Source organism: Heterodontus francisci, chromosome 1 (assembly GCF_036365525.1).
Source record: "Heterodontus francisci isolate sHetFra1 chromosome 1, sHetFra1.hap1, whole genome shotgun sequence".
Classification (NCBI taxonomy): Eukaryota; Metazoa; Chordata; class Chondrichthyes; order Heterodontiformes; family Heterodontidae; genus Heterodontus; species Heterodontus francisci.
The window spans coordinates 271,064,635-271,088,428 of record NC_090371.1 but is presented as its reverse complement, the minus strand read 5'-3'; the positions used below and the strand labels follow the sequence as shown (position 1 = coordinate 271,088,428).

Here is a 23,794-nt window from a genome sequence, read left to right as displayed (position 1 = left end):
TGCAGGCACAGGCATGGTCAATAATTTCGATTTTAAATGCTTCCCTAGACGCTAGGCTCCTCAAAATAAAAATACTGGACAATAAAGCGTCCAGTTCAAATCAGGTACTAAAAGGTAAAGACCACCTGAAAACGGTTGAAAGGCTACCCTACACGCGGTGACAGACACAAACCCAATCCCAAACAGAAAGACACAGACAGAGACCCAGAGAGGCACTGACCCAGAGAGAGGCAGAGAGACCCAAACGCAGAACCAAGCACAAATCCAGACAAAAAGATACAGACCCTGAGCCACATAAGACTCAGACAAAGACCCAGAGAGAAAAACGCCAACCCCAAGTCAGAGAGACCCAGAGAGAGACACAAATCCAGATGGAGACGGAGACGCAGACGCAAAACTAAAGCTAGGCAGAGAGGTAGATAAAAACCCAGGCCCAGACAAACAGTCAGAAAGATCCAAGATGGCACAACAAATAGGATATTAATAGACTGTGAAGCTACACAAAAATACAAATGCAGATATATGCTGTAAATATTCTCTTGTTTGGTTTATCTTACTGCACCTAGTCGGAAGATATTACAAATTCTTAAATTAGTAAGGGACAAGGCATTACAAGCTTTGATTGAAAACCATGATAAAGCTGGGCTAAATCAGAGCAATTGTTTCAGTGGTACCAAACTGGGGTTTTCAAAGCCTAGATTCTTGGAAGGAAGAAAGACTAAGAGGGTTGGGGTGATGGTGGGGGAGGTAAAGCAAACCCAGTTTGGAAGATCAGGGAAAGAACAGGAGACTTTGTTGTAAATCTTTTTTTCAGCATCAAGGGTATAGGGAGAATCAGCAGGTAGAGGGGGGTGGGGTTTGCTGCTTGGATGGAATGAAAGGAAAGATCAGAGCAGGATTGACTTCTTCTCCGCTTCTTCTTGGCATTTCTTCGCAGACAAAGATTTTGAGAAAGTTGTATTCATCGGTTGCAGGCCCGCTAGTGGTCAATCAGACCTAACTGTGACCGGCAGATTCTCCCACAGCAGATACCAGTGAAGGTGTAGTCGCTGCTGGGGGCAATTGGATCTATCCTTCTCCTTTTTTCTTTCATGCTGGTTCTTTGCTCAGTCTCAAAGGTGTCTGTAGCCCTCCTGATGTAGTATCTCCAGGCATCATGATCTATGGCCTGCCCTTCCCACTGGCGATGATTGATGTGGCACACAGAGAGGGATTTCTTCAGGGGGTCCTTGTAACATTTGCATGGGGCTCCTCTGTTCCTTTTACTTGTGGTCAGCTCTCCATACAACACAATCTTGGGCAGGCGACTGTCGTCCATCCAGGCAACGTGACCCACCCAATGCAGTTGGCTTTGCAGGAGGATGGCCTCGATGCTGTTGATGTTGGCTGTTTCCAGCATTTCGATGTTTGAGATGTGGTCCTGCCAGTGGATCTTGGATGCTGCAGAGGCAGCACTGATGGAAGCGCTCCAAAAGATATACACAATGGCTGTATAGGACCCATGATTCAGCGCCATCCAGAAGGGTGGTGAGGATTACGGCTTTGTACACTTTGAGTTTGGTCTGTGTTCTGAAGCTGTGGTTGCTCCACACTCGTTTGCAGAGCCTACCGAATGTACTGTTTGCTTTTGAAAATCTATTGTCCACTTCCTTATCTATGGTGGCATCAAACGAGATGACGCTCCCCAAATAAGTAAATTGCTTGACAGCATTCAGCTCGGTTCCCTCAATGACAATGCTTGGTGGTCTATATTCTTCTTGGGGTGCAGGACTTCAGTTTTCTTTAAACTGATTTTTATTCCGAAGAATTGAGCAGCCTCAGAAAAATGTGTTGTTATACGTTGCAGGTTTATTGACTGTGGGCCAGGAGAGCAGTCATCGGCAAAAAGAAATTCACGAATGAGTTTTTCTTGTGTCTTTGTGTGAGCCTGAAGATGCCAGTGTTGATAATAATGAGCAACAAGTTTGCAAATGAGAGACATTGAAGAATGTGAAAGGGATCAGATGGTGAGCTTTCTCTTGGCCTGGCCAGAAATAAGTACTGGCCAAAGCCGGAATGGGCATGAGTTTTACGGAAAGAGGAAAAAAGTGGCAGGAAAGAGATGGGGCAGCTTTAGCAATAGAAGTGTGAGTTATACGTAAAGTTAGATGGAATAATGAGGCTGAGACTATCAACAGATGGATGAATAAGGGACCTTCATTACAATGATGCCAGACTCACATCCAGCTCCTTCTGCATCCACATACCTCCAGCTATTCAGCTGTGGCAGGCTCATGACCCAAACACAGTGTGCCACAATCATTGATATTCTTCCATCTCTCTTGCAGGACAAGGTGGCACACAAGAAGGGAGCAGAGCAGAACCAGTGGGGGCCAAGGACACCTGCATCTTGTAAGCCCTACGGAGATGGTTCTGCACATCATTTTGCTGGCTACAATAGATCCCTTGGCATCCGGCATCACTGAGAACATTGAGGATGAGGGTATGTTCCTGCCTTATGCCCTTTCCAACTAGCGGCTCTACCTCATCCTGCTATCTGGCATGATAAGCAAACTGCGTTAGTGTGACCATAGATCTCATGTTTTACAACCCACCCCTTCTCACTCATCCCAACCTTCGCCTTTCTGATTTGCTGCTATTACCTGATACTCACAGCCACCAGCTCAGATACTCGCACTATACATATCTCAGTGGATGGGAGTTGGGATCTGCACGTGTTGAGTCACTGGGCACAAGTAGCCTGCAGCTAGTTTGTGCACCAGTTCACCGGACAGAGAAGTCAGATGAGGTCGCGGATAAGTTTTGCCATAGGGGACTTAGCTGAGGATCTTGATGGGGCAGCATATGGAGGAAACACTGATGAGGATGCATAGTAATGACTGCAGCCTCCATACCTGTTGCAGCCTTTTTATGGACAGGTCATCAAATCCTCCACCCTCCCAGTAAGGCCGCAGCAACACACCCTACCAAATCCAGGAATTCACACCACCACCTCCAAAAGCACTCCACATTACTTCCAGAGTCGTTGCAATAGCAGACTTTATTCTAGATTACCTGCAAATTGGGTACCTGACCCTTTAAATAACACTAGTGCTGGGTCTCTCTTGCAGTTGAAGGCATGTTCTTTGACGAGTGTTAAGTAAATATGTTGAGTGGACCTCTGTGGTCCAAGTTTGTAAATAGTGTTTCAAATCAACCAGTAGAGCTGTTTGACATCATAACAGCACCAGTTGGGAGACTTCCAGCACATGCAGGGGACATCCATACGCGTGCCCTTCCCAGCATGGAGCAATGCATGGGCTGTGCCAGAAGTGGCTAGAGGTGCTGTATGCCCAACCTGAAGGTTCTCTATCTTCCATAGAGCAGTCACTGATGTGAATTTCGCACCCAAGATCTTAGTTACAGTTAGAGATACAGCACTGAAACAGGCCCTTTGGCCCACCGAGTCTGTGCCGACCATCAACCATCCATTGATACCAATCCTACAGTAATTCCATATTCCTACCACATCCCCACCTGTCCCTATATTTCCCTACCACCTACCTATACTAGGGGCAATTTATAATGGCCAATTAACCTATCAACCAGCAAGTCTTTGGCTTGTGGGAGGAAACCCACGTAGACACAGGGAGAACTTGCAAACTCCACACAGGCAGTACCCAGAATTGAACCCAGGTCGCTGGAGCTGTGAGGCTGCGGTGCTAACCACTGCGCCACTGTGCCGCCCCTTCTGACCAAAATGGCAATTACTTAAAATAACTTTTTTAAATTAATGATTTAAAATTAACTGGCTTTGTGTATTTTTTTAATAAACATGACAGAAAACATTTAACACATTCACAAAATATTTTATTGGCAGACAGACAGTAAAAACTATACAATACTGGCACAGTAGCTTTGTGAATATTTTAACTGCAATTATGGCAACTAAAAAAAGTAACTTTTTAAATAGATTCCACTATCTACCCTCCATGAATAAAGCTGACAGTTACAATTATGTTCTCTTGCACTGTATTTAGTTTGTAAGTGTGCATTCAAGGCAAAAAAAAGTGATGAAATGTGGTTGTGCAGTTGCAATTTATTCCTAGCTTTGTGCTTCAAATAATATATTTATATACATGTATAAAAAGTTATGTTTTACACATTTACATACACAAGGGTGCTGTGTAGATGTTAAGAGAAAATTAAAGAGGAATGTGAAAAAACAATCACTACTTTTTGTCCTGGGTACTAGGAGATGCAAACTACAGAAATGGCTTTCAGTTACGACAGCTCTCCTGAAGGGAGTCTTCACTTTCTGTAGACTCAGTGTCTTCCTCCTTAACACCATACTTGGCTTTCAGGCATCTTGCAAAGTATCTCCAGTACTCCTGTCTAATCATGTCTCGTTTTGCAGCCAGACATTCACAGAGCTGAAAAAGATCGAGATTGAAAGATTAAAAAGACAAAATGCATACATTTCCTTTCCCCAATTCCTTAAATTTCAACTTGCCACAACTGCTCAAACTCATTTCAATAACTTGCATTAACACAGCACCTTTAACACAGAGAAACATGTCAGGGGGCTTCACAAGAGGCTACCTTGTGAATACAATGCCAAGTTGAACTAATGGAAGTTTCTCTTTCATGGCAAAATGGGTGCCTTTACTGTAATAAATTAGGACCTGCTCTCCACTGTTATTCAACTTAGTGTTATCACCCACTGGATTTTATCTCATGACCATGTGACTAACCTCCAGTGCTTTGTTTAGGGTCTCCTCCCTGTTTTCACAGTTGTTCTCCAACAAGTCTTCATATATGTCAATCAGGAAAGCAATCAAGTAGGGAGAACTAAACTGCTCCATCAACTGCAAAATCTGCTCCAATAGGTTGGGATACTTGGAGAGAACCTGATCCTGTAGAATTCTTGGGGAGGGAGCAGACAGAAACTAGCATTAATCTTTCAAATGACAAGAATGTGGATTCCAAACAAACAAGTTAAAATAAAATGCCACATCAAAGCACAATTACACTACACTCATTGGGTAACGAGAATTGTCCTCTCTGACCAAAAACTATTTACACTAACACTCTGTCTGATTCCAAAAGGAGTCAAGGGTGAACGGTATATTCTGCAGCCCGCTCTTGGAGATCTATCCATCACGAACTACCCCCTCGGTGCATCAACCCACCTCCTGGCAATCAGGGGCACCAACCCCAACCAACATGACCATCAGGCAGGACCTTTCCCCGCCATCTTTTCAACACTAATTCACTGCAAAACCCAAGCTGCCTTGACTCCGACCAGCACTGCAGCCCGTGCAACAGCCTGATGTGCGGATACATTCCTCGCACAGATACGCAGCGGCCAGGATGAGCAGTGATGCCTTAAACTATCTATAGGAGAGTGCATGCTCATAAAATGCGTGTGGTTGTACACCAAAATATACAACCATCCCAGAAGCTAGCTACCTGAATATACTGTAATGATATAATGGCTTCATAAAATGTGTGAATGTACATCTCATTATAAAATAATTGCATAAAAAGCACGTGAATGTACAGCCACACATATATATATATATATATATATATATATATATATATAAGTAACTACATAAAGTAGGAATACGCTTTCAACAGATCCTAATTAAAAAGAGACAGAAGAGAACTTACTGAACTCAAAACTCTGCTGCAACTGTAGATGCAACTAAAGAAGCCCAAGATGCTGCAGTTTCTACAGTAAAGTGACACTGCTGCAAGTATAATGGAGATTTGGTTTTGGGAAAAACCTACCACAAGAGCAGTGATTTATAATCTGGCAGCATCGTTATGATACTTTGCGGTTTCTTAATTTCATATTGCTGATTGATATGATAGTTGTTTTCAGAATTCTAAAGGGACTATATAAGGTACACCACAACAAGCTACTTCACCTTGTCCAGATCAGCAGAACACAAGGATCATGGAAACATTATTTCAGAAAGCGAGTGGTCAATTTATGTGACAGGCTCCCAAGGGAGCTGGTGGAAGGATACAGTATTGATTCATTCAAATGTAAATTAGGTAGATTTCCTTCAGAAAATAATATTTTGGGTTATAGTATATGAGTGGTAAGTGTAGCATGCTTAGCAGGAACAGGTGACTTTGAACCTATGGTTCCCAAAACCACTAAGGGTGTTCCTCATGTCAGCTGTGTCTGCTGTAGACTAATTGATACAGATTGATTGTTGTGATTAGTTAACAACGCCGTTATCATTGTATCATGTGACTATCCGTACGTTGGAAGACCTACTAGATGAACTATGGTCTTTTTTTGTCTGGCAATTCCTGTGATCCTATTTAAAGTCTAACAATTACCTTCAAGACAATTTCCACACTGATCAAACCCAAAAGACAAAATGGCTGAAAACTGTGAACTCCGGTGGCTTTACACCCAGGTTAAACTTTGAGTTAATATGCTGCACATTCCAGAAAAACTGAACATTACCCCTTCAAGTAATTCCATGCACTTTCGTTATGAGGAGCCTTTTTGATCAACTTCAGGGTATACCTGTAAAGTAGCATACAATAGTGTTAGAGGTCAGGTATGTGAAGAATAAGGGCTTCACTTACAGATGGAAGTGCAGTGACTCATTATCAGACTTACTGAAGAGCAGTGACCTGAGTAGTCGAGAGTTGTAGACCTGTTTTTTCAACCGCTCTTTCAGTATAATTTATGCAATTTATTAGAAGCTGAAACTGCACGGGGTTTTTTTAAAATTAGATTGTTTTCAGTAGTTTGGCAGTGTATGGCATTAATTATTATCCCCCTCTGCTCTAGTTGCCCCCCCAATCTTTTCTGGAAGATGTAATTACACTGTGATCTATTTTTACAGGTAGTGTGCAGTACATACACAGGAATTGTGCAGAGTTTGAATATTTTCTCGATATATTCACAATCACGAGCATTCCTGGCCAACCATCATCAGTTAAAACAGGCCTGTGACTCCCTCTAGTGACAGACATAACCCATTACAACTCCCAATATTTATAAGGAGAAACAGATTGGACATTTATTTATTATTTAGAAATACAGCACTGAAACAGGCCTTTCGGCCCACCGAGTCTGTACCGACCAACAACCACCCATTTATACTAACCCTACAGTAATCCCATATTCCCTACCACATCCCCACCTTTCCTCATTTTTTGATTAGGTACTCTGCCTCCTTTTATTTAACTGAGGAATTTGTAACTGCTACTGCAAAATGGGTCATTTGGAAGAAAAACGTGAAAAATCTAAAATCTGTAAGTTCTTTCCCTAAACATTTGAAAAGCAGTGGTCTAAAAACAATTCTATTGTACTATTGAACATCATGACATTATATATTAAGATAATTTTTGGACAGAGGGAATCTGCTAAATAACACACGAAGCTTCATTAACTCTGGTGGAGATGCAAGTTTCCAGACATCTTTAACCCCAAGTATGATATCTCCTTAAACAGGAACTCTAGTTGCCCAGTGTGTTACAAAACAGTGACTATACATATCCCAGTGTTGTCACAAGACATATTTAGAATATTGGTACCAAATCATGACAGGTAAAGGAACACTTGGGCCAATATGTGCTTCTCTTGTGATCCTCCAAACTTCCAAAGTTGCTCCCATCACCTACAGTTACCCTGGTGTCATACAGTTCAAAATGCTCTCCCCAAAAGAAACTTAAATTTGCCATAAATTCAGATAAAGGAGGTGCCTCAATCTGCTGGATTTCATTAATCTAGAAAACAAAGTCTATTGCCTTCTCATTAAGTTACAACTTGACTCAGAGATAGCACTCTTGTCCATTTATAAGGTGTTGGGTTCAAGCCCCACTCCAGGACTGGGGCATAAAATTTAGGCTGACACTTCAGTGCAGCACTGAGGGAGTGAGACGTTAAACTGAGGATCCATTTGCCCTTTCAGGTGAAGAGCAGCGGAGTTCGCCCAGTGCCCTGGCCAATATTCATCTTTCAACTGACATCACTAAATCAGATCATCTGGTCATTACCACATTGCTGTTTTTGGGAGCTTGCTTTGTGCAAATTGGCTGCCGTGGTTCCTACATTGCAACAGGGACTACAATTCAAAAGTCACTCTTTGGCAGTAAACTGCTTTGGAACATCCCATGGTCATGGAAGGCGCTATATAAATGCAAGTTCTTTCTTTTGCGTAAAGAAAAACTTTCCACATCAGTACTAACATTTTCCTTCACAAACCTGGACATATGCCTTCTTGTATTGGAAATGATTACTGCATGGTGTTTCACATGTAAGTACAGCACCAGCTTGGTGTCTGTGAAATCCTCCTAATTAAACACTTCCCTAAATGGAGGCAGAAGTTTTGTTTTGGGTTAATTGCAAGTGAGGATAATTGAAATACATGCACGAAGACTAACTTGACTTCATGATCAAGTATTGCAGCATCATCAAAGCCGGTGGTGTTTGAAAGGACAAAATATCGCTGGTTCCATGCAGAGTTGTTTCGCACGTCTTCTTCCAGAAGCTGATCTACATAATCTAGTTCATTGTTCCAAAGGTTGAATTCCTACAAAACACAGAACGTGACAAAAATCAGTACCCAACATGGCCGGATCAGCACCCTACACAACAGAACCTTGCCCATGCTGTGTACAGAAGGTTTTTAGTCAGGTCCAATCCCTTTCCTGGAGGTATCAACTGAGAAATACCTATGATAAGCAAGAATCCATACATGCCACTTGCAAAAGAGATGTAATGGACAAACTGTGTGGGTGTACAGTACATTTGAAAGAATGAAGACCAACCTTCTAGTAGCTAATCTCTCACCCATACTACTAGCATCCTGACTAAGAAGAACAGATTTCATAGAGTGAATGAAACAAAGAGAACAGATTGACCAAAGGATGCTCAAAAAATAACATTCATATCTCCTGATAGCTGAGCTGGATAATGCAAGAGGATGGAGCAGTACAGATCAGGAAGGTGCCAGGTTCAATCCCCTCCTCCCCTCCACCCATCATGTCTTAATGACATAAAAAACGGAACAGGAGTAAGCAATAAATCCCTTGAACCCACACTGTCGTTCAATAAGATCACAGCTGAACTGCATCAACTCCAGTTTCCCATTCTATGCCCGTATCCCTCCTCGATTCCCTTAGTGCCTAACAATTGAATGATCTCAGTCTTGAATATACTCAACAACTGAGCATGCACAGCCTTCTAGGGTGGAGAGTTCCAAACAGTCACAACTTGTGAACAAAGAAACTTCTTCACACGTCAGTCCTAAACGGTTGACCTCTCACCCTGAGATCACTGTGCCATCTCCTACTCTAAACCACTCTTTCCTCGGCATTCATGTCTGTGGAACTCATTACTCCCTCAGGCTCCCCTTCCTCCTAGAACTGACACACTTTTTAAACCCAAGCTTGGTGTCACCTGACCTCGACATGTACCATCTCCTCCCCCACCCACCTTTCCAACTTTATTTCTGTCCTTGGCTCCTCACCTAGATTGTCAAATTTAAAAAAAAACTCTTGACTGGGTTTTTTATTTATTTTATTTTAAATATTAATCTTCAACAGAATAGAAAGAGAATAAGAAATAAGCGGAGTACCTTAATCACCCACTGTCTGTGCTGCCAAGCATGGTAGTTCTTTGCATCTTGTCTGAGGATCCCAGAAATAAATCCCAACTCCTGCGAGGAGTCTTTTAACAATTCTACAATCTTCTGCCTGTGATACCTAGAAGCCAACAGTTACAAAGTTTCATTTTCTATTTCCCTCTCCAAAACACTTTTTTTTTTAATGAACATGTAAGCAGCCATGTTTTTATATACCAAACTTGATAGTTCTTCGGTTGGTCCTCAATGATATCGGAGATATAAATCAATTCCTCGTTGAGGTCCTTTTTCAAAGACTCCAACACCACTCTACGGAAATGCCTGAGGAGAGGAAAAGTAATTGCAAATAAGCACAGTCAGTTCCGATGGAAAGAAATTTGCATTTATACAGGACCTGGAGCTGGCCATTCAGTTAGATCATGGCTTAATTGCATCTAACCTCCACTTACCCGCCTTTGCTCCATATCCCTGGACACCCTTAACTAAAAAAACTGTCCATCTCACTCCCGACATTCAGCATCCACAGTCTTTTGAATCACAGAATTGTTACAGCACAGAAGGAGGCCATTCAGCCCATCGTGTCTGCACTGGCTCTCCAAGTGCGCAATTCACTTAGTGCCATTCCCCTGCCTTCTCAACATTACCCTGTACATTCTTCCTTTTCAGGTAGCTATCTAATTCCCATTTGAATACCACGATTGAACCTGTCTCCACCGCATCCTCTGGCAGTGCAGTCCAGATTCTAAACACTCGCTGTGTGAGAACGTTTTTCCTCATGTCGCCATTGCTTCTTTTGCCAATTAAGTTAAATCTGCGTCCTCTTGTTCTCAAGCCTTTGGGGAAGAGAGTTCCAGATTTCCTACCACATCACTCAGGAACACATCAAGACGCTTCACACAAATTACTTTTGAAATACAGTTACTGTCATTATGTTGGCAGCTAATTTGTGCACAGCAAGTTCTCACCAACAGCAATTAGATGAACGACGGCATTGTTGGAGAGAGAAATGCTGGCCCAGCACATCCCGGGAGGACTCCCTGCTCTTCTTTCAATAGTGACATGAGATCTTTAATACCCATCTGAGCCACTGGAACAAGCAAATTGGTTCTCGTCCAAGCTCAGCACCTCAAACATACATCGATCCCTCAGTACTGTACTGAACTGTCATTTTAAATTACGTGCTCAACTCTAGAGTCAGATTATGAGGACGGCATGATACCAACCGAGCCGAGTCAAGAAGGAACACAATCCTAACACCACATTTACTGTTTTTGCTCTCATTTACCATGTTGAATCAAATCAGTGGTGGGCAGAAGATATTTAGAAAGGACATACAAGTGCTGGAAGTCTCATGGCTCTGCATAATATGGCAAATAATTTAAAAAGGTAACAGACAGCTGGGACAGATGTAAAGCAGAGTACAAGTTGCCAGAGGTTACCCTGGGATTTAACAATGTGCTAGTCAGATCCCAATTGAATGCTGTGTTTGATTCTGGTCACCGTGCAGCAAAGATACAACTGTGTAAACCCAGAATATTACCTTCAAATCAAAGCCAAATGAGAAGATCCATTTAAATTTGTAAAAAAAAATCTAAAACAGAGGTTAGGAGGAATTTCTTTATTCCAAGTACTTAACACTCGGAGTAACATTAGGTGGAATAATGGAGGAAAAAGCATTTACAATGCAATTATAACAGGAAAATACACCCATGCCCACCCTCAAGCTTACTTTGACAGCATCTCCCTCTTCTTTTACACAGAGGGTGGTGAGTGCCTGGAACTTGCTGCCAGGGGAGGTGGTGGAAGCAGATACGATAGCGACGTTTAAGAGACATCTTGACAAATATATGAATAGGAAGGGAATAGAGGGATATGGACCCCGGAAGTGCAGAAGGTGTTAGTTTAGGCAGGCATCAAGATCGGCGCAGGCTTGGAGGGCCAAATGGCCTGTTCCTGTGCTGTACTGTTCTTTGTTCTGCAACCTCAACCCACCAAGAAGGATTAGAGCAACAATGTTGTGGGAACACCATCACCTCCAAATCACACACCATCGCCTCCATATCATACACCATCCTGACTTGGACATATATCGCCGTTCCTTCATCATCACTAAGCCAATATCCTAGAACCTCCTACATAACAATTGTGCGAGCCTCCTTCACCACAAGAACTGCAGTGGATCAAGAAGGTGGTACTTGCTAGCATTGTAAGAGCAATAAGAAATATTGCCTAGTAATGACAAAGGCATGAATGAGTGTTTCAGGAGCAGATGAACTGAGGTAGGGGTGGAAACAGGTGATGCTATACAAAACTGATGGCCAGGCTGAGAATTCATAGAGTCCAAAATGAGGAGTTATACTACAATCTGAGAATTACCTAGGAATTTGCTCAAGAGCCAAAAACAGTGGCTAGGCCACATTTTTTTTTCCAAATGAAAAAGGTTAACCACGAGACAAATGTAATGCAAAATAAATTTCTGAGATGCACACAACAGCGTCACTGCACCTTTAACTGATAATTCCCAATTTGCTCATGACTATTGGCAATAAAATCCTCTCTAGCCTTAAAATGTAATTTTCGCACGTGATTACCTTCTAACCTACAGTCAAAAGAATCCTCTTTTTATCTTTATAAATCAGCATTAAATTTAAAATCAAAATCAAAGAACACCAAGCCTGAATTACATAGGTATTTTTAATCTAGATTTTCTTTTCGCAAATCAACCATGCACAAAGTTGCTCACCAGTTAAGTAACGATATTAAAATCAAAATGGCATAAGTTTGGACATAAAGGATTACTGCAATTTTTGTCTGTTACTTTTCCACAAAGAAAACTGATTGCCAGCTCGAACTGCCTTACCAAACTGTGTAATTCGCAGCATTCAGTTCTATTGCATCCGTTGTCAGACTGAGTGCTCGCTCACTCCGTTCATCAAGCTTTAGAACAGCCCTGAAGTAGTCATACACATCTTTAACTGGAAGAAAAAACAACTTGAGAACCCTGGAGTTCACGGCTACTTTACAACACAAATACTGATAATTGAATTACCTAGAATTTTTAAAATTTACAAATTTAGAAAAGGCATTTTCAAACGGACATTCTGAGCACTGCAAAAGACCAATGGATACGTTTCCTCTCACTAATGATCGTTTAATTCTGGTTACAAATCTGGTTTAAATATATGAAGGTTCATTCAGAGGATCAAAAGTTTTGCAGGTTCGAGATCCAGGACTTCAAGAAAGGCAATAAAATGCACAGTAAAATGCTGTGTTACAGTCACAACTTGGATTTGTAATAGAGCCTTTAATGTAGAAAATATGTCCCAGGGAACTTTAGAGGCGCCAGGAACAAATGAATGACAAGCCAACAAGTAGACACTAGGATGGGTAACCAAAGCTTGGTCGAAGAGGTGAGCTTTAAGGAAGGCCTTAATGGAAGAGAGCGAGGTGGAGAGTGGAGGGAGTTAGGGAGTGAATTCTAGTATGTAAATCCAATTTAACTGAAGCTATGGCAATCAACAATGGGGCAGCAGAAGAGGCCAGAGTCAGAGGAACAGAGAGTGTCTTTTGAGAGAGGTGTTTTAACAGTAATAGGGAGGAGTGAATTTACAAAGGAATTTAAATACAAGGATAAGAATTTTACATTTGATGAATTTGGATACCAGGAGCCAATGCTGGTCAGCAAGGACAGAAGTGATGGGTGAACAGGACTTTGTGGATGTTTGGATATGGGCAGCAGAATTTTGGATAAGCTGAAGTTTGTGGAGAGTGCAAAATGGGAGGCCAGCCAGGCAAGCACTGGAAGAATTGAGTCTGGAGATGTCAACCAACACAGACGAAGGTATCAGTAGCAGATCGGCTAAGGCAGGGGGCCAAGGCAGGTGATGTTGCAGAAGTTGTAGCACTCAGGTTTGCATTAGGAGCTCAAAAACCATCATCTATTAATTGTTAATTCAATTATAGGACTGACAGCACAATAAAAGAGACCAAAACTTCTTGATTCCATCAGGTACAGAATTAATTCATCCACAAAATTAATTCAATACTTACAGTTCTCAGAATAAGCAATCTGAACAACTGGATTGGGGCCATCATCCTGTGGAACTGGCTTAATATCAGCCCATTCTTTCCGGTCTCTAGAAAAAGGATGACAATTGGTTAGTGCCTCTTACATAGTCATGCTTCACAAGCGAACCGAGGCATTGAACATCACAGTCAAACTTTATCCCTTATCTGATGTCCACATAGACATTTCATTGCAGCAGTCATTAGTTACCCACCAGCAATGGGTCATTTTTCCCTTCCATAGTCTAGGATGCTGAGGATAACTGTAGCTCCACAGGCCAATATTAGTTATTTCACCCTAGGTCAGGGATTGAGCCTGGTCCTCCCAGTCTTTTATTAGTCAATACCACCCAACTTGATCATTAACTGCGCTGATTTATTTGGGGAGTGGAGGAGGAGGAATTTTTAAAATTCTTTCCAGGATGTGAAAGATGTAGAATGCGTATTCCTCCATTCAGGCAGCATTCAGGCTTGGTCTGATAAGTGGCAAGTTACATTTACGCCACACAAATGCTGGGCAATGACCATTTCCAACAAGAGAGAATCCAGTCATCTCCCCTTGACATTCAATGGTATAACCATCACTGAATACACCACTATCAACATCCTGGGAGTTACTATTGACCAGAAACTGAACTGGACCAGCCATATAAGTACGGTGGCTACAAAAGCAGGTCAGAGACTGGGAATTCTGCGGCTACAGCACTGCTACAGCCACAACACTGACATACTGGCTTTATTGGCACACCATCCATCACCTTCAACACTCACTCCCTCCACCACCGATAGCACTGTGTACTATCTACAAGATGCACTGCAGCAACACAACAAGGCTCCTTCGACAGTACCTTCCAAACCCGTGACTTCAGCCACCTAGAAGGACAAGGGCAGCAGATGCATGGGAACACCACCACCTGCAAGTTCCTCTCCAAGCCACCCACTATCCTGACTTGGAACTATAATCGCCGTTCCTTCACTGTTGCTGGGTCAAAATCCTGGAACTCCCTTCCTAACAGCACTCTGGGTGTACCTGCAGCGGTTCAAGATGGTAGCTCACCACCACCTTCTCAAGGATAATTAGGGATGGGCAATAAATGCTGGCCAAGCCAGCAACGCCCACATCCCACAACTGGATAAAGAAAAATATTATGGGTTGAGGGATAGGCCTTCAACTTAGCCAGGTCTAAACTACACAATGCAATCAACATTTGTGACTTCAGTATAATTTTCTGACTGCTCTTTGGAATATTAACTTAGGTCACCAATGCCAAATTGTTTTCAAATTCATGACAAACAAGAGTGGAATGGAGGTGCTTGATGGCCGGCACGGACATGATAGGCTGAAGGGCCTGTTTCTGTGCTGTATAGCTCTATGACTCTATGATCCCAAATCTATCTAAATCCAACAGTTATATGAACAACGAGCTCCATTAAACAAAAACCACTGCTGAACAAACTTGCCTCTCGGGTTCCCACAATGCAGCTTCAAAGTGCATGGCACAGGAGGATTAGTTTGGGATTGCTCTAGCGTGTGTCACAATGTGTTGATTCACCCCCTCCTAGGCTATAAACGTCTATAAGATATTACACAAGTTTAAAAGTCAATTCTAAAAGACCAGCCAGCTCAATTCAACACAGTGAGAGACGAGCAGCTCACTAGTTAAATGACAAGTGGCGGCCAGAGATCGCTACCTGCCGAGAGTGATGTGGAGTTGACAGATCTGAGTTTTTGTTGCAGGCTCTAAATTCCTCACTAGTGGGAAGAAACCATGAAAGGGGCTCCATTCACTGACACCCACTGGGAGACCTTGGTGCTGAAACTTTGCACTTATACTTTAAAGGGTATGAACCCTAAGCAACGTAAAATGACCCCAGAATGTTGGCCCATTAAAATAAATATTGAGTCACAGAGATCCATTTGTGAAATATGTGGTTTACATATTCCATTACTGCCATGTCTTAGAGACATGAAAGTTCCATCTAAATGTTTGTGGATTTTCCCTACCATGCTACAGTAGAACTCCCAAACAATTCACAATACCCAGTTAAACAAAAACTAGAAAAAGCTCCAGCAATGTGGTTGACTCTTAAATGCCCTCTGAAATGGCCTATCAAGCCACTCAGTGGTCTCAAACTACTACAAAGCTGATAAGGAATGAAACCGGGTGGACCCACCCGGCATCGACCTAGGCACCAGAAATAACAAGGGCAAACCCAGCCCTGTCGACCCTGCAAAGTCCTCCTTACTAACAGCTGGGGGCTTGTGCCAAAGTTGGGAGAGCTGTCCCACAGACTAGTCAAGCAACAGCCTGACGAAAGGAGAATCTCCTCGTCAGTCTGCTCCTGGGCCTGGCCAAGGTGGCAATTCACAGGTCCAGGCTGCAGATCGGCGGGGGGTCCGTCCTCCCTGATTGCCTGCCCCTCTTCTGAGGTTACGTTCACACCCGGGTGTCCCTGGAGAAGGAGCACGCGGTGCCCGCTGGCACACTTGAGGCCTTCCGCGACCGGTGGGCACCGCAGGGGTTGGAGTGCGTCATCGATGCAGACAATGCTGTTTTAATTTGAGTTTTTATTTATCTGTGTATAATAGTTATTTTAAAATGTATATAAAGGGGGCCTGGGGTATAAAGGCCACCTTAACAAAAAAGTGGTTAGATAGAGAGAAAAAAAGATTTAAAAAACAGCCTGACATAGTCATACTCATCGAATCATACCAAACAGACAATGTCCCAGACACCACCATCACCATGCCCGGGTATGTCTTGTCCCACCGGCAGGACAGACTCACCAGAGGTGGCAGCACAGTGGTATACAGTCGGGAGGGAGTCGCCCTGGGAGTCCTCAACATCGACTCCGGACCTTATTAACCCAAAGATGTTTTATCAATATATTAAGAGTCAGAGGATAACTAAGGAGAAAGTAAGGCCCATAAAAGACCAAAAAGGTAATCTATGTGTAGGAAAGGTAATCTATGTGTAGGGGCAGAAGATGTTGGTATCATTCTTAATGAATACTTTGAGTCTGTCTTCACAAAAGAGGGGGCTGATGCCGATATTTTAGTTAAGGAAGAGGGGTGTGATGTATTGGATGTTATAAACATAGGGAGAGAGGAAGTATTCATGGGATTAGCATCCTTAAAAGTTGATAAATCACCAGGGTCAGATGAAATGCACCCCAGGCTGTTAAAAGCAAGAGAGGAAATATCGGAAGTTTTTGACTATCATTTTCCAGTCCTCAATGGCTACAGGTACAGTGCTGGAGGATTGGAGAACTGCTAACATTGGACCTCTGTTTAAAAAGGGAGCGAGGGATAAACCAATAAATACAGGCCAGTCAGTCTAACCTCAGTAGTGGGAAAATTACTGGAATCTATTCTGAGAGACAGGATAAACTGTCACTTAGAAAAGCACAAGATAATCAAGGATAGTCAGCATGGATTTGTTCAGTGAAGATCTTGTCTGACCAACTTGATCGAATTTTTTGAAGAAGTAACAAGGAAGATAAATGAGGGTTAGTGCAGTTGATGTGGTCTACATAGATTTTAGCAAGGCTTTTGACAAAGTCCCAAATGGCAGACTGGTTAAAAAAAAATCCCATGGGATCCAGGGGAATGCAGCAAGGTGGATACAAAATTGGCTCAGTGGCAGGAAACAAAGGGTAATTGTTGACGGGCGTTTTTGCGACTGCAGAACTTTTTCCGGTGGAGTTCCGCAGGGCTCAGTACTGGGTCCCCTGCTTTTTGTGGTATATATTAATGATTTGGACTAAAATGTATGGGGCATGATCAAGAAGTCTGCAAACAACACAAAGATTGGCCATATGGTAGATATGTGAAGAGGATAGCTGTAGGCTGCAGGAAGATATTGATAGTCAGATGGGCAGAAAAGTGTCAAATGGAATTCAACCCGGAGAAGTGTGAGGAGATCATTTGGGGAGGTCAAACAAGGAAAAGGAATACATGATTAATGGGAAAATACTGATAGGTGTAGAGGAAGTGAGGGACCTTGGAGTGAATGTCCACAGATCCCTGAAGGTAGTGGGACAGGTCGATAAGGTGGTTAAGAAGGTATATGGAATCCTTTCCTTTATTAGTTGAGGTACAAAATATAAGAGCAGGGAGGTTATGCTGGAACTGTATAAATCATTGTTTGGTCATAACTTGAGTACTGTGTTCAGTTCAGGTCACCTCATTACAGAAAGGATGTAATTGCACTAGAGACGGTACAGAGGAGATTTACGAGGATGTTGCCAGGACTGGAAATATGCAGCTATGAAGAAAGATTGGATAGGCTGGGGTAGTTCTCCTTGGAACAGAGAAGGCTGAGGGGAGATCGGATTGAAATGTACAACATTTCAAGAGCCTGGATAGAGTGGAGGTGAAGTGCCTATTTACCTTAGCAGAGAGGTCAGTGACTAGGGGGCATAGATTTAAAGTGATTGGTAGAAGAATTAGAGGGGAGTTGAGGAAACATTTTTTCACCCAGAGGGTGGTGGGGATCTGGAACGCACTGCCTGAAAGGGTAGTTGAGGCAGAAACCCTCAACTCATTCAAAAGGAGCCTGGATATGCAGCTCAAGTGTCGTAATCTGCAGGGCTACAGCCCAAATGCTGGAAGTCCTAAAGGAGATAGCTGCTGGACTGGGTCTGCGGCAAGTGATGAGTGAACCAACAAGAGGGAAAAGTATTCTTGACCTTGTCCTCACCATTCTGCCTGCCGCAGAAGCATCTATACATGAGAATATTGGTATGAGTGACCACCACACAGTCCTTGTGGAGACAGAGTCCCATCTTCACATTGAGGATACCCTCCATTGTGTTGTTTAGCACTACTGCTAACTGGGATAGATTTTGAACAGATCTAGCAATGCAAAACTGGGCCATCCATGAGGCACTGTGGGCCATCAGCAGCAGAATTGTGCTCAACCACAATCTGTAACCTCATGGTCTGGCACATACCCACTCTACCATTACCATCAAGCCGGGGGATCAACCCTGGTTCAATGAAGAGTGCAGGAGGGCATGCCAGGAGCAGCACCAGGCATACCTCAAAATGAGGGGTCAACCTGGTGAAGCTACAACACAGGACTACTTGCATGCCAAACAGCATAAGCAGCATACAACAGACAGAGCTAAGCAATCCCACATCCAACAGATCAGATCTAAGCTCTGCAGTCCTGCCACATCCAATCATGAATGGTGGCAGATAATTAAACAACTAATTGCAGGAGGTGGCTACACAAATGTCGCCATCCTCAACAATGGGGGAGCCCAGCACATCAATGCAAAAGATTAAGGCTGTAGCATTTGCAACATTCTTCAGCCAGAAGTGCCGAGTGGATGATCCATCTCGGCCTCCTCCTGAGGTTCATCATATAGCATCAGAGATGTCAGTCTTCAGCCAATTCGATTCACCCTGTGTATATCAAGAAACAACTGAAGGCACTGGATACTGCAAAGGCTATGGGCCTTGACAACATTCTGGCAATAGTTTTGAAGACCTGTGCTCCAGAACTTGCTGCATCCCTAGCCAAGCTAGTCCAGTGCAGTTACAACACTGGCATCTACCTGGCAATGTGGAAAATTGTCCAGGTATGTCCTGTACACAAAAAGGACAAATCCAACATGGCCAATTACCGACCCATCAGTCTACTCTTGATCATCAATAAAATGAAGAAAGGTGTTGTCAACAGTGCTATCAAGAGGCACTTGCTCAGCAATAACCTACTCACTAACGCTCAGTTTGGGTTCTGCCAGGGCCACTCAGCTCCTGACCTCATGACAGCCTTGGTCCAAACATGGACAAAAGAGCTGGTCAAGAGGTGAGGTGAGAGTGACTGCCCTTGACATCAAGGCAGCATTTGACAGAGTATGGCATCAACGAGCCCTTGCAAAACTGGAGTCAATGGGAATCAGGGGGAAAACTCTCTGCTGGTTGCAGTTGTATCTAGTACAAAGGAAAATGGGTGTGGTTGTTTGAGGTCAATCATCTCAGCTCTAGGATATCACTGCAGGGGATCCTCAGGGTAGTGTCCTAGGACCAACCATCTTCAGCTGCTTCATCAATGACCTTCTTCAATCATAAAGTCAGAAGTGGGGATGTTCATGATTCGCGACTCCTCATATACTGAAGCAGTCCGTGTAGAAATGCAGCAAGACCTGGACAATATCCAGGCTTGGGCTGATAACTGGCATGTAACATTTGCACCACACAAGTGCCAGGCAATGACCATCGCAAACAAGAGAGAATTTAACCATCTCCCCATGACATTCAATGGCATTACAATTGCTGAATCCCCCACTATCAACATCCTGGGGTTGCCACTGACCAGAAACTGAACTGGACCAGTCACATAAATGTGACTACAAGAGCAGGTCAGAGGCTCGGAATCCTGCGGTGGGTAACTCACCTCCTGACTCCCCAAAGCCTGTCCATCACCTACAGGGCACAAGTCAGGAGTGTGATGGAATACTCTCCACTTGCCTGGATGGGTGCAGCTCCAACAACACTCAAAAAGCTCGACGCCATCCAAGAGAAAGCACCTGCTTGATTGGCACCCCATCAACAAACATTGACTCCCTCCACCACTGACACACTGTTGCAGCAGTGTGTACCATCTACAAGATGCACTGCAGCAACACACCAAGGCTCCTTCGACAGCACCTTCCAAACCAGTGACCTCTACCACCTAGAAGGACAAAAGCAGCAGACGCATGGGAACACCACCACCTGCAAGTTCCCCTCAAAGCCACACACCATCCTGCTTTGGAACTATATCGTCTTTCCTTCACTGTCACAGGGTCAAAATCCTGGGACTCCCTTCTTAACAGTACTGTGGGTGTACCTACACCCCCAAGGACTGCAGCAGTTCAAGGAAGTGGCTTACCACCACCTTTTCATGGGCAATTAGGGATGGGCAATAAAAGCTGGCCTAGCCAGCCATGCCCACATCCCATGAACGAATAAAAAAAACTTCAATGGGTTTCTAATTACATAAAGTATAACTGCAAAAACTACTCTATTACAGGACACCTTTGTATCTCACACAATGACTTATTATTCTGAATACAGATAACTAAAACAACCTTTATACAAGAGTGACTCCTGGACTGTGACAGTCTTAGGCTCCTGACAGCTGCGAGTCCATGCTGCTCTCCAAACCCATTTTAGCACAGTTCAATCCAAATGATAACAGGTACAGATGCTCACACATTATGATCCTGTAAAGCTCACAAGATCAGTCAAAGACAACTAAAACCCCAATTTTAACATAAAATACTTTTTTCTCCATTTCACATGCTGCACACAGAATGGGCGAATGGGCATGAAGGGCAAGCTATACAGGCAGGAAAGACTGGCATGAAATATTCCAGTCCTAGTTCTGAAAACTTTCTGATATGATTGTTTCGTGATGGCTGATGAGGACACAAGACAGGTTTATAAGTGGTCTGAACTTTTATTTTACAGTTTAGCACATAAGCACAATCCCTTTCCAGCCTCTCCAGTTACATGGACTGTTTCAAGTAGTAAGCTTTACATCCTCCCCATAACACCACCCCCCTCCCCCACACACACACAATCACCATCACACAGTCAATATACTTTGACAATTCAAAACTGATCATACTGTTTTAAACAGAATTGGGTGCCAAAGACAGACCAGATCGGGGGCCATCTATTGATCAGACACTAGTCTCAGCTCTGGAGGGTAAAATCAACAAACCCTACTAGTGGGGCATCACTGGCCACCCAACAACAGTTATGCAACATCATCCATCCATCCCTAATTCCTTGGATCCACTGTCCATCCCTCCCTCCCTCCGTGGATCCACTGTCCCTCCCTCAGAGATAGTTAAATTTAGGGGAGTGACAATATTTTTTATTGCTGGGAGCAAACCCCAAACTGTTCCACAATAGAACAAAAGCATCAGAATAAAAAAGGACAATTATATCACCCGGGGTGAGGGGAGAGAGGGAGGGAAATTCTAAGAACTCCAGAGGGACGGTTAAAGCCTCTGATGCACCGAGGGGCCGCAGCCTGCAGAAGTCGATCCCACAGTGGTGCTGCCACTGGCTCCAGCCCCAGGCTCCGGCTCCAGCCCCAGGCCCCCAGTCCCCAAATACAGCCCTAGGCACCAGCTCCCAGGCCCCAACTCCAGCCCTAGGCCCCAGCCCCCACACCCCTAGTCCCCTGCTCCAGCTCCAGGCCCAGGATCCCAGTCCCATACTTCAACCCTAGGCCCCGGACCCCAGTACTGGCTCCCAGGCCCCTGCTTCAGCTCCAGGACCCATGTCCTCTGCTCCAGCTCCAGGCCAAGGATCCCAGTCCCCTGCTACAGCTGCAGGCCCAGGATTCCAGTCCCCTGCTCCAAGCCCAGGATCCCAGTCCCCTGCTCCAGGCCCAGGATCCCAGTCCCCTGCTCCAGGCCCAGGATCCCAGTCCCCTGCTCCAGCTCCAGGCCCAGGATCCCAGTCCCCTGCTACAGCTGCAGGCCCAGGATTCCAGTCCCCTGCTCCAAGCCCAGGATCCCAGTCCCCTGCTCCAGCTCCAGGCCCAGGATCCCAGTCCCCAGGCCCAGGATCCCAGTCCCCTGCTCCAGCTCCAGGCCCAGGATCCCAGTCCCCTGCTCCAGGCCCCAGTCCCCTCCTCCAGTTCCAGGATCCATGTCCCCTGCTCCAGCTCCAGGCCCAGGATCCCAGTCCCCAGGCTCAGGATCCCAATCCCCTGCTCCAGCTGCAGGCCCAGGATCCCAGTCCCCTGCTCCAAGCCCAGGATCCCAGTCCCCTGCTCCAGCTCCAGGCCCAGGATCCCAGTCCCCAGGCCCAGGATCCCAGTCCCCTGCTCCAGCTCCAGGCCCAGGATCCCAGTCCCCAGGCCCAGGATCCCAGTCCCCTGCTCCAGCTCCAGGCCCAGGATCCCAGTCCCCAGGCTCAGGATCCCAATCCCCTGCTCCAGCTTCAGGCCCAGGATCCCAGTCCCCAGGCTCAGGATCCCAATCCCCTACTCCAGCTCCAGGCCCAGGATCCCAGTCCCCTGCTCCAGGCCCCAGTCCCCTCCTCCAGTTCCAGGATCCATGTCCTCTGCTCCAGCTTCAGGCCCCAGTCCCATGCTCCAGCTCCAGGCCCAGGATCCCAGTCCCATGCTTCAGCCCTAGGCCCCAGCCCCCAGGCCCCTGCTCCAGGACCCATGTCCTCTGCTCCAGCTCCATCCCCCAGTCCCCTACTCCAGCTCCAGGCCCAGGATCCCAGTCCCCTGCTTCAGCTCCAGGCTCCCACCTGTAGAAGGTGTATCCGTCGCTTCTCCTGCCGGCTCCCCTGTCCGAATCCCCAGAAGCCCGGCGCTCGCCCTCCGGCTTCAGCTCTTCCCAGGCTGCGAGCTCAGGCTCAGGCTCCGCCTCCCCGCTCTCCGGCTCAGTATCTGGCTCCGCTCCCGATGCCGGAGCGGCTTCTTCCCAGGCCACGCTCCGAGCCTCCCGCTCGGCTAACCCAGCCATCCCGTGCAGCCGCTCCCTCAGCCCCGCCGCACGTCACTTCCCGCGGAGTCTGCCTCTGCTCCCGGAGCCGCAGTAAAACCGGCCCAATCCCGGTTCACACACACACACAGCGGCCAGGGCTTGAGGCTGGAGCCAGACCTGCATCTGGATCTATATCTCATACTGAAACTGGATCCAATCTAGATCTGGATCTGAACCAAGAGTTAGATCTCGATCAAGGTCTGGGACTGGAGCTAGAATAGAAGTGCATCTGGATCTGAACCTGGATCAAATTCTGGATCTGAACCTAGATCTAGATTGGGATCTAGACCTGGATCAAGAGCTGAATCTGTAGTAATAGATTGACGGGCATGACGGACCCCCCTTTTATTTTTAGTTATTTTATTTTAAAATTATTTTTTATTTGTTTTATTTTAGTTTGTTTCATCATTCATTTGTTTACCATGTGCCTACCCACTTTTTTTCATGTTTGTGCTTTGGGCCAGAGCTGTTCATTTTTCTGTCAATTAACACCCACTCTGCACTCACGCTTTGTCTTTCAGCATACCGTTAACATACCGTTTGCCTTTGCTCCATGACCTTCTGGGCAGTTATTCTCTGTGACCCTCTGTCAACACCTCTTTTGTTATCACTTG

The 23,794-nt window shown here is 44.9% G+C and overlaps 1 protein-coding gene across 1 annotated transcript; it reads right to left on the bottom strand.

Moving 5' to 3' along the window:
* Positions 1-3,827: 3,827 nt before the first annotated feature.
* On the bottom strand, positions 3,828-23,321 carry LOC137376409 (protein farnesyltransferase/geranylgeranyltransferase type-1 subunit alpha-like). Its single transcript, XM_068044924.1, has 9 exons — positions 22,942-23,321; positions 13,653-13,738; positions 12,463-12,577; positions 9,819-9,923; positions 9,597-9,723; positions 8,401-8,549; positions 6,470-6,532; positions 4,734-4,905; positions 3,828-4,412 (listed from the first exon to the last, which is right to left on the bottom strand). Exons 1-9 carry the CDS (start codon positions 23,157-23,159, stop codon positions 4,260-4,262), a joined length of 1,188 nt encoding a protein of 395 aa, XP_067901025.1. The 5' UTR covers positions 23,160-23,321; the 3' UTR covers positions 3,828-4,259.
* Positions 23,322-23,794: the final 473 nt, after the last annotated feature.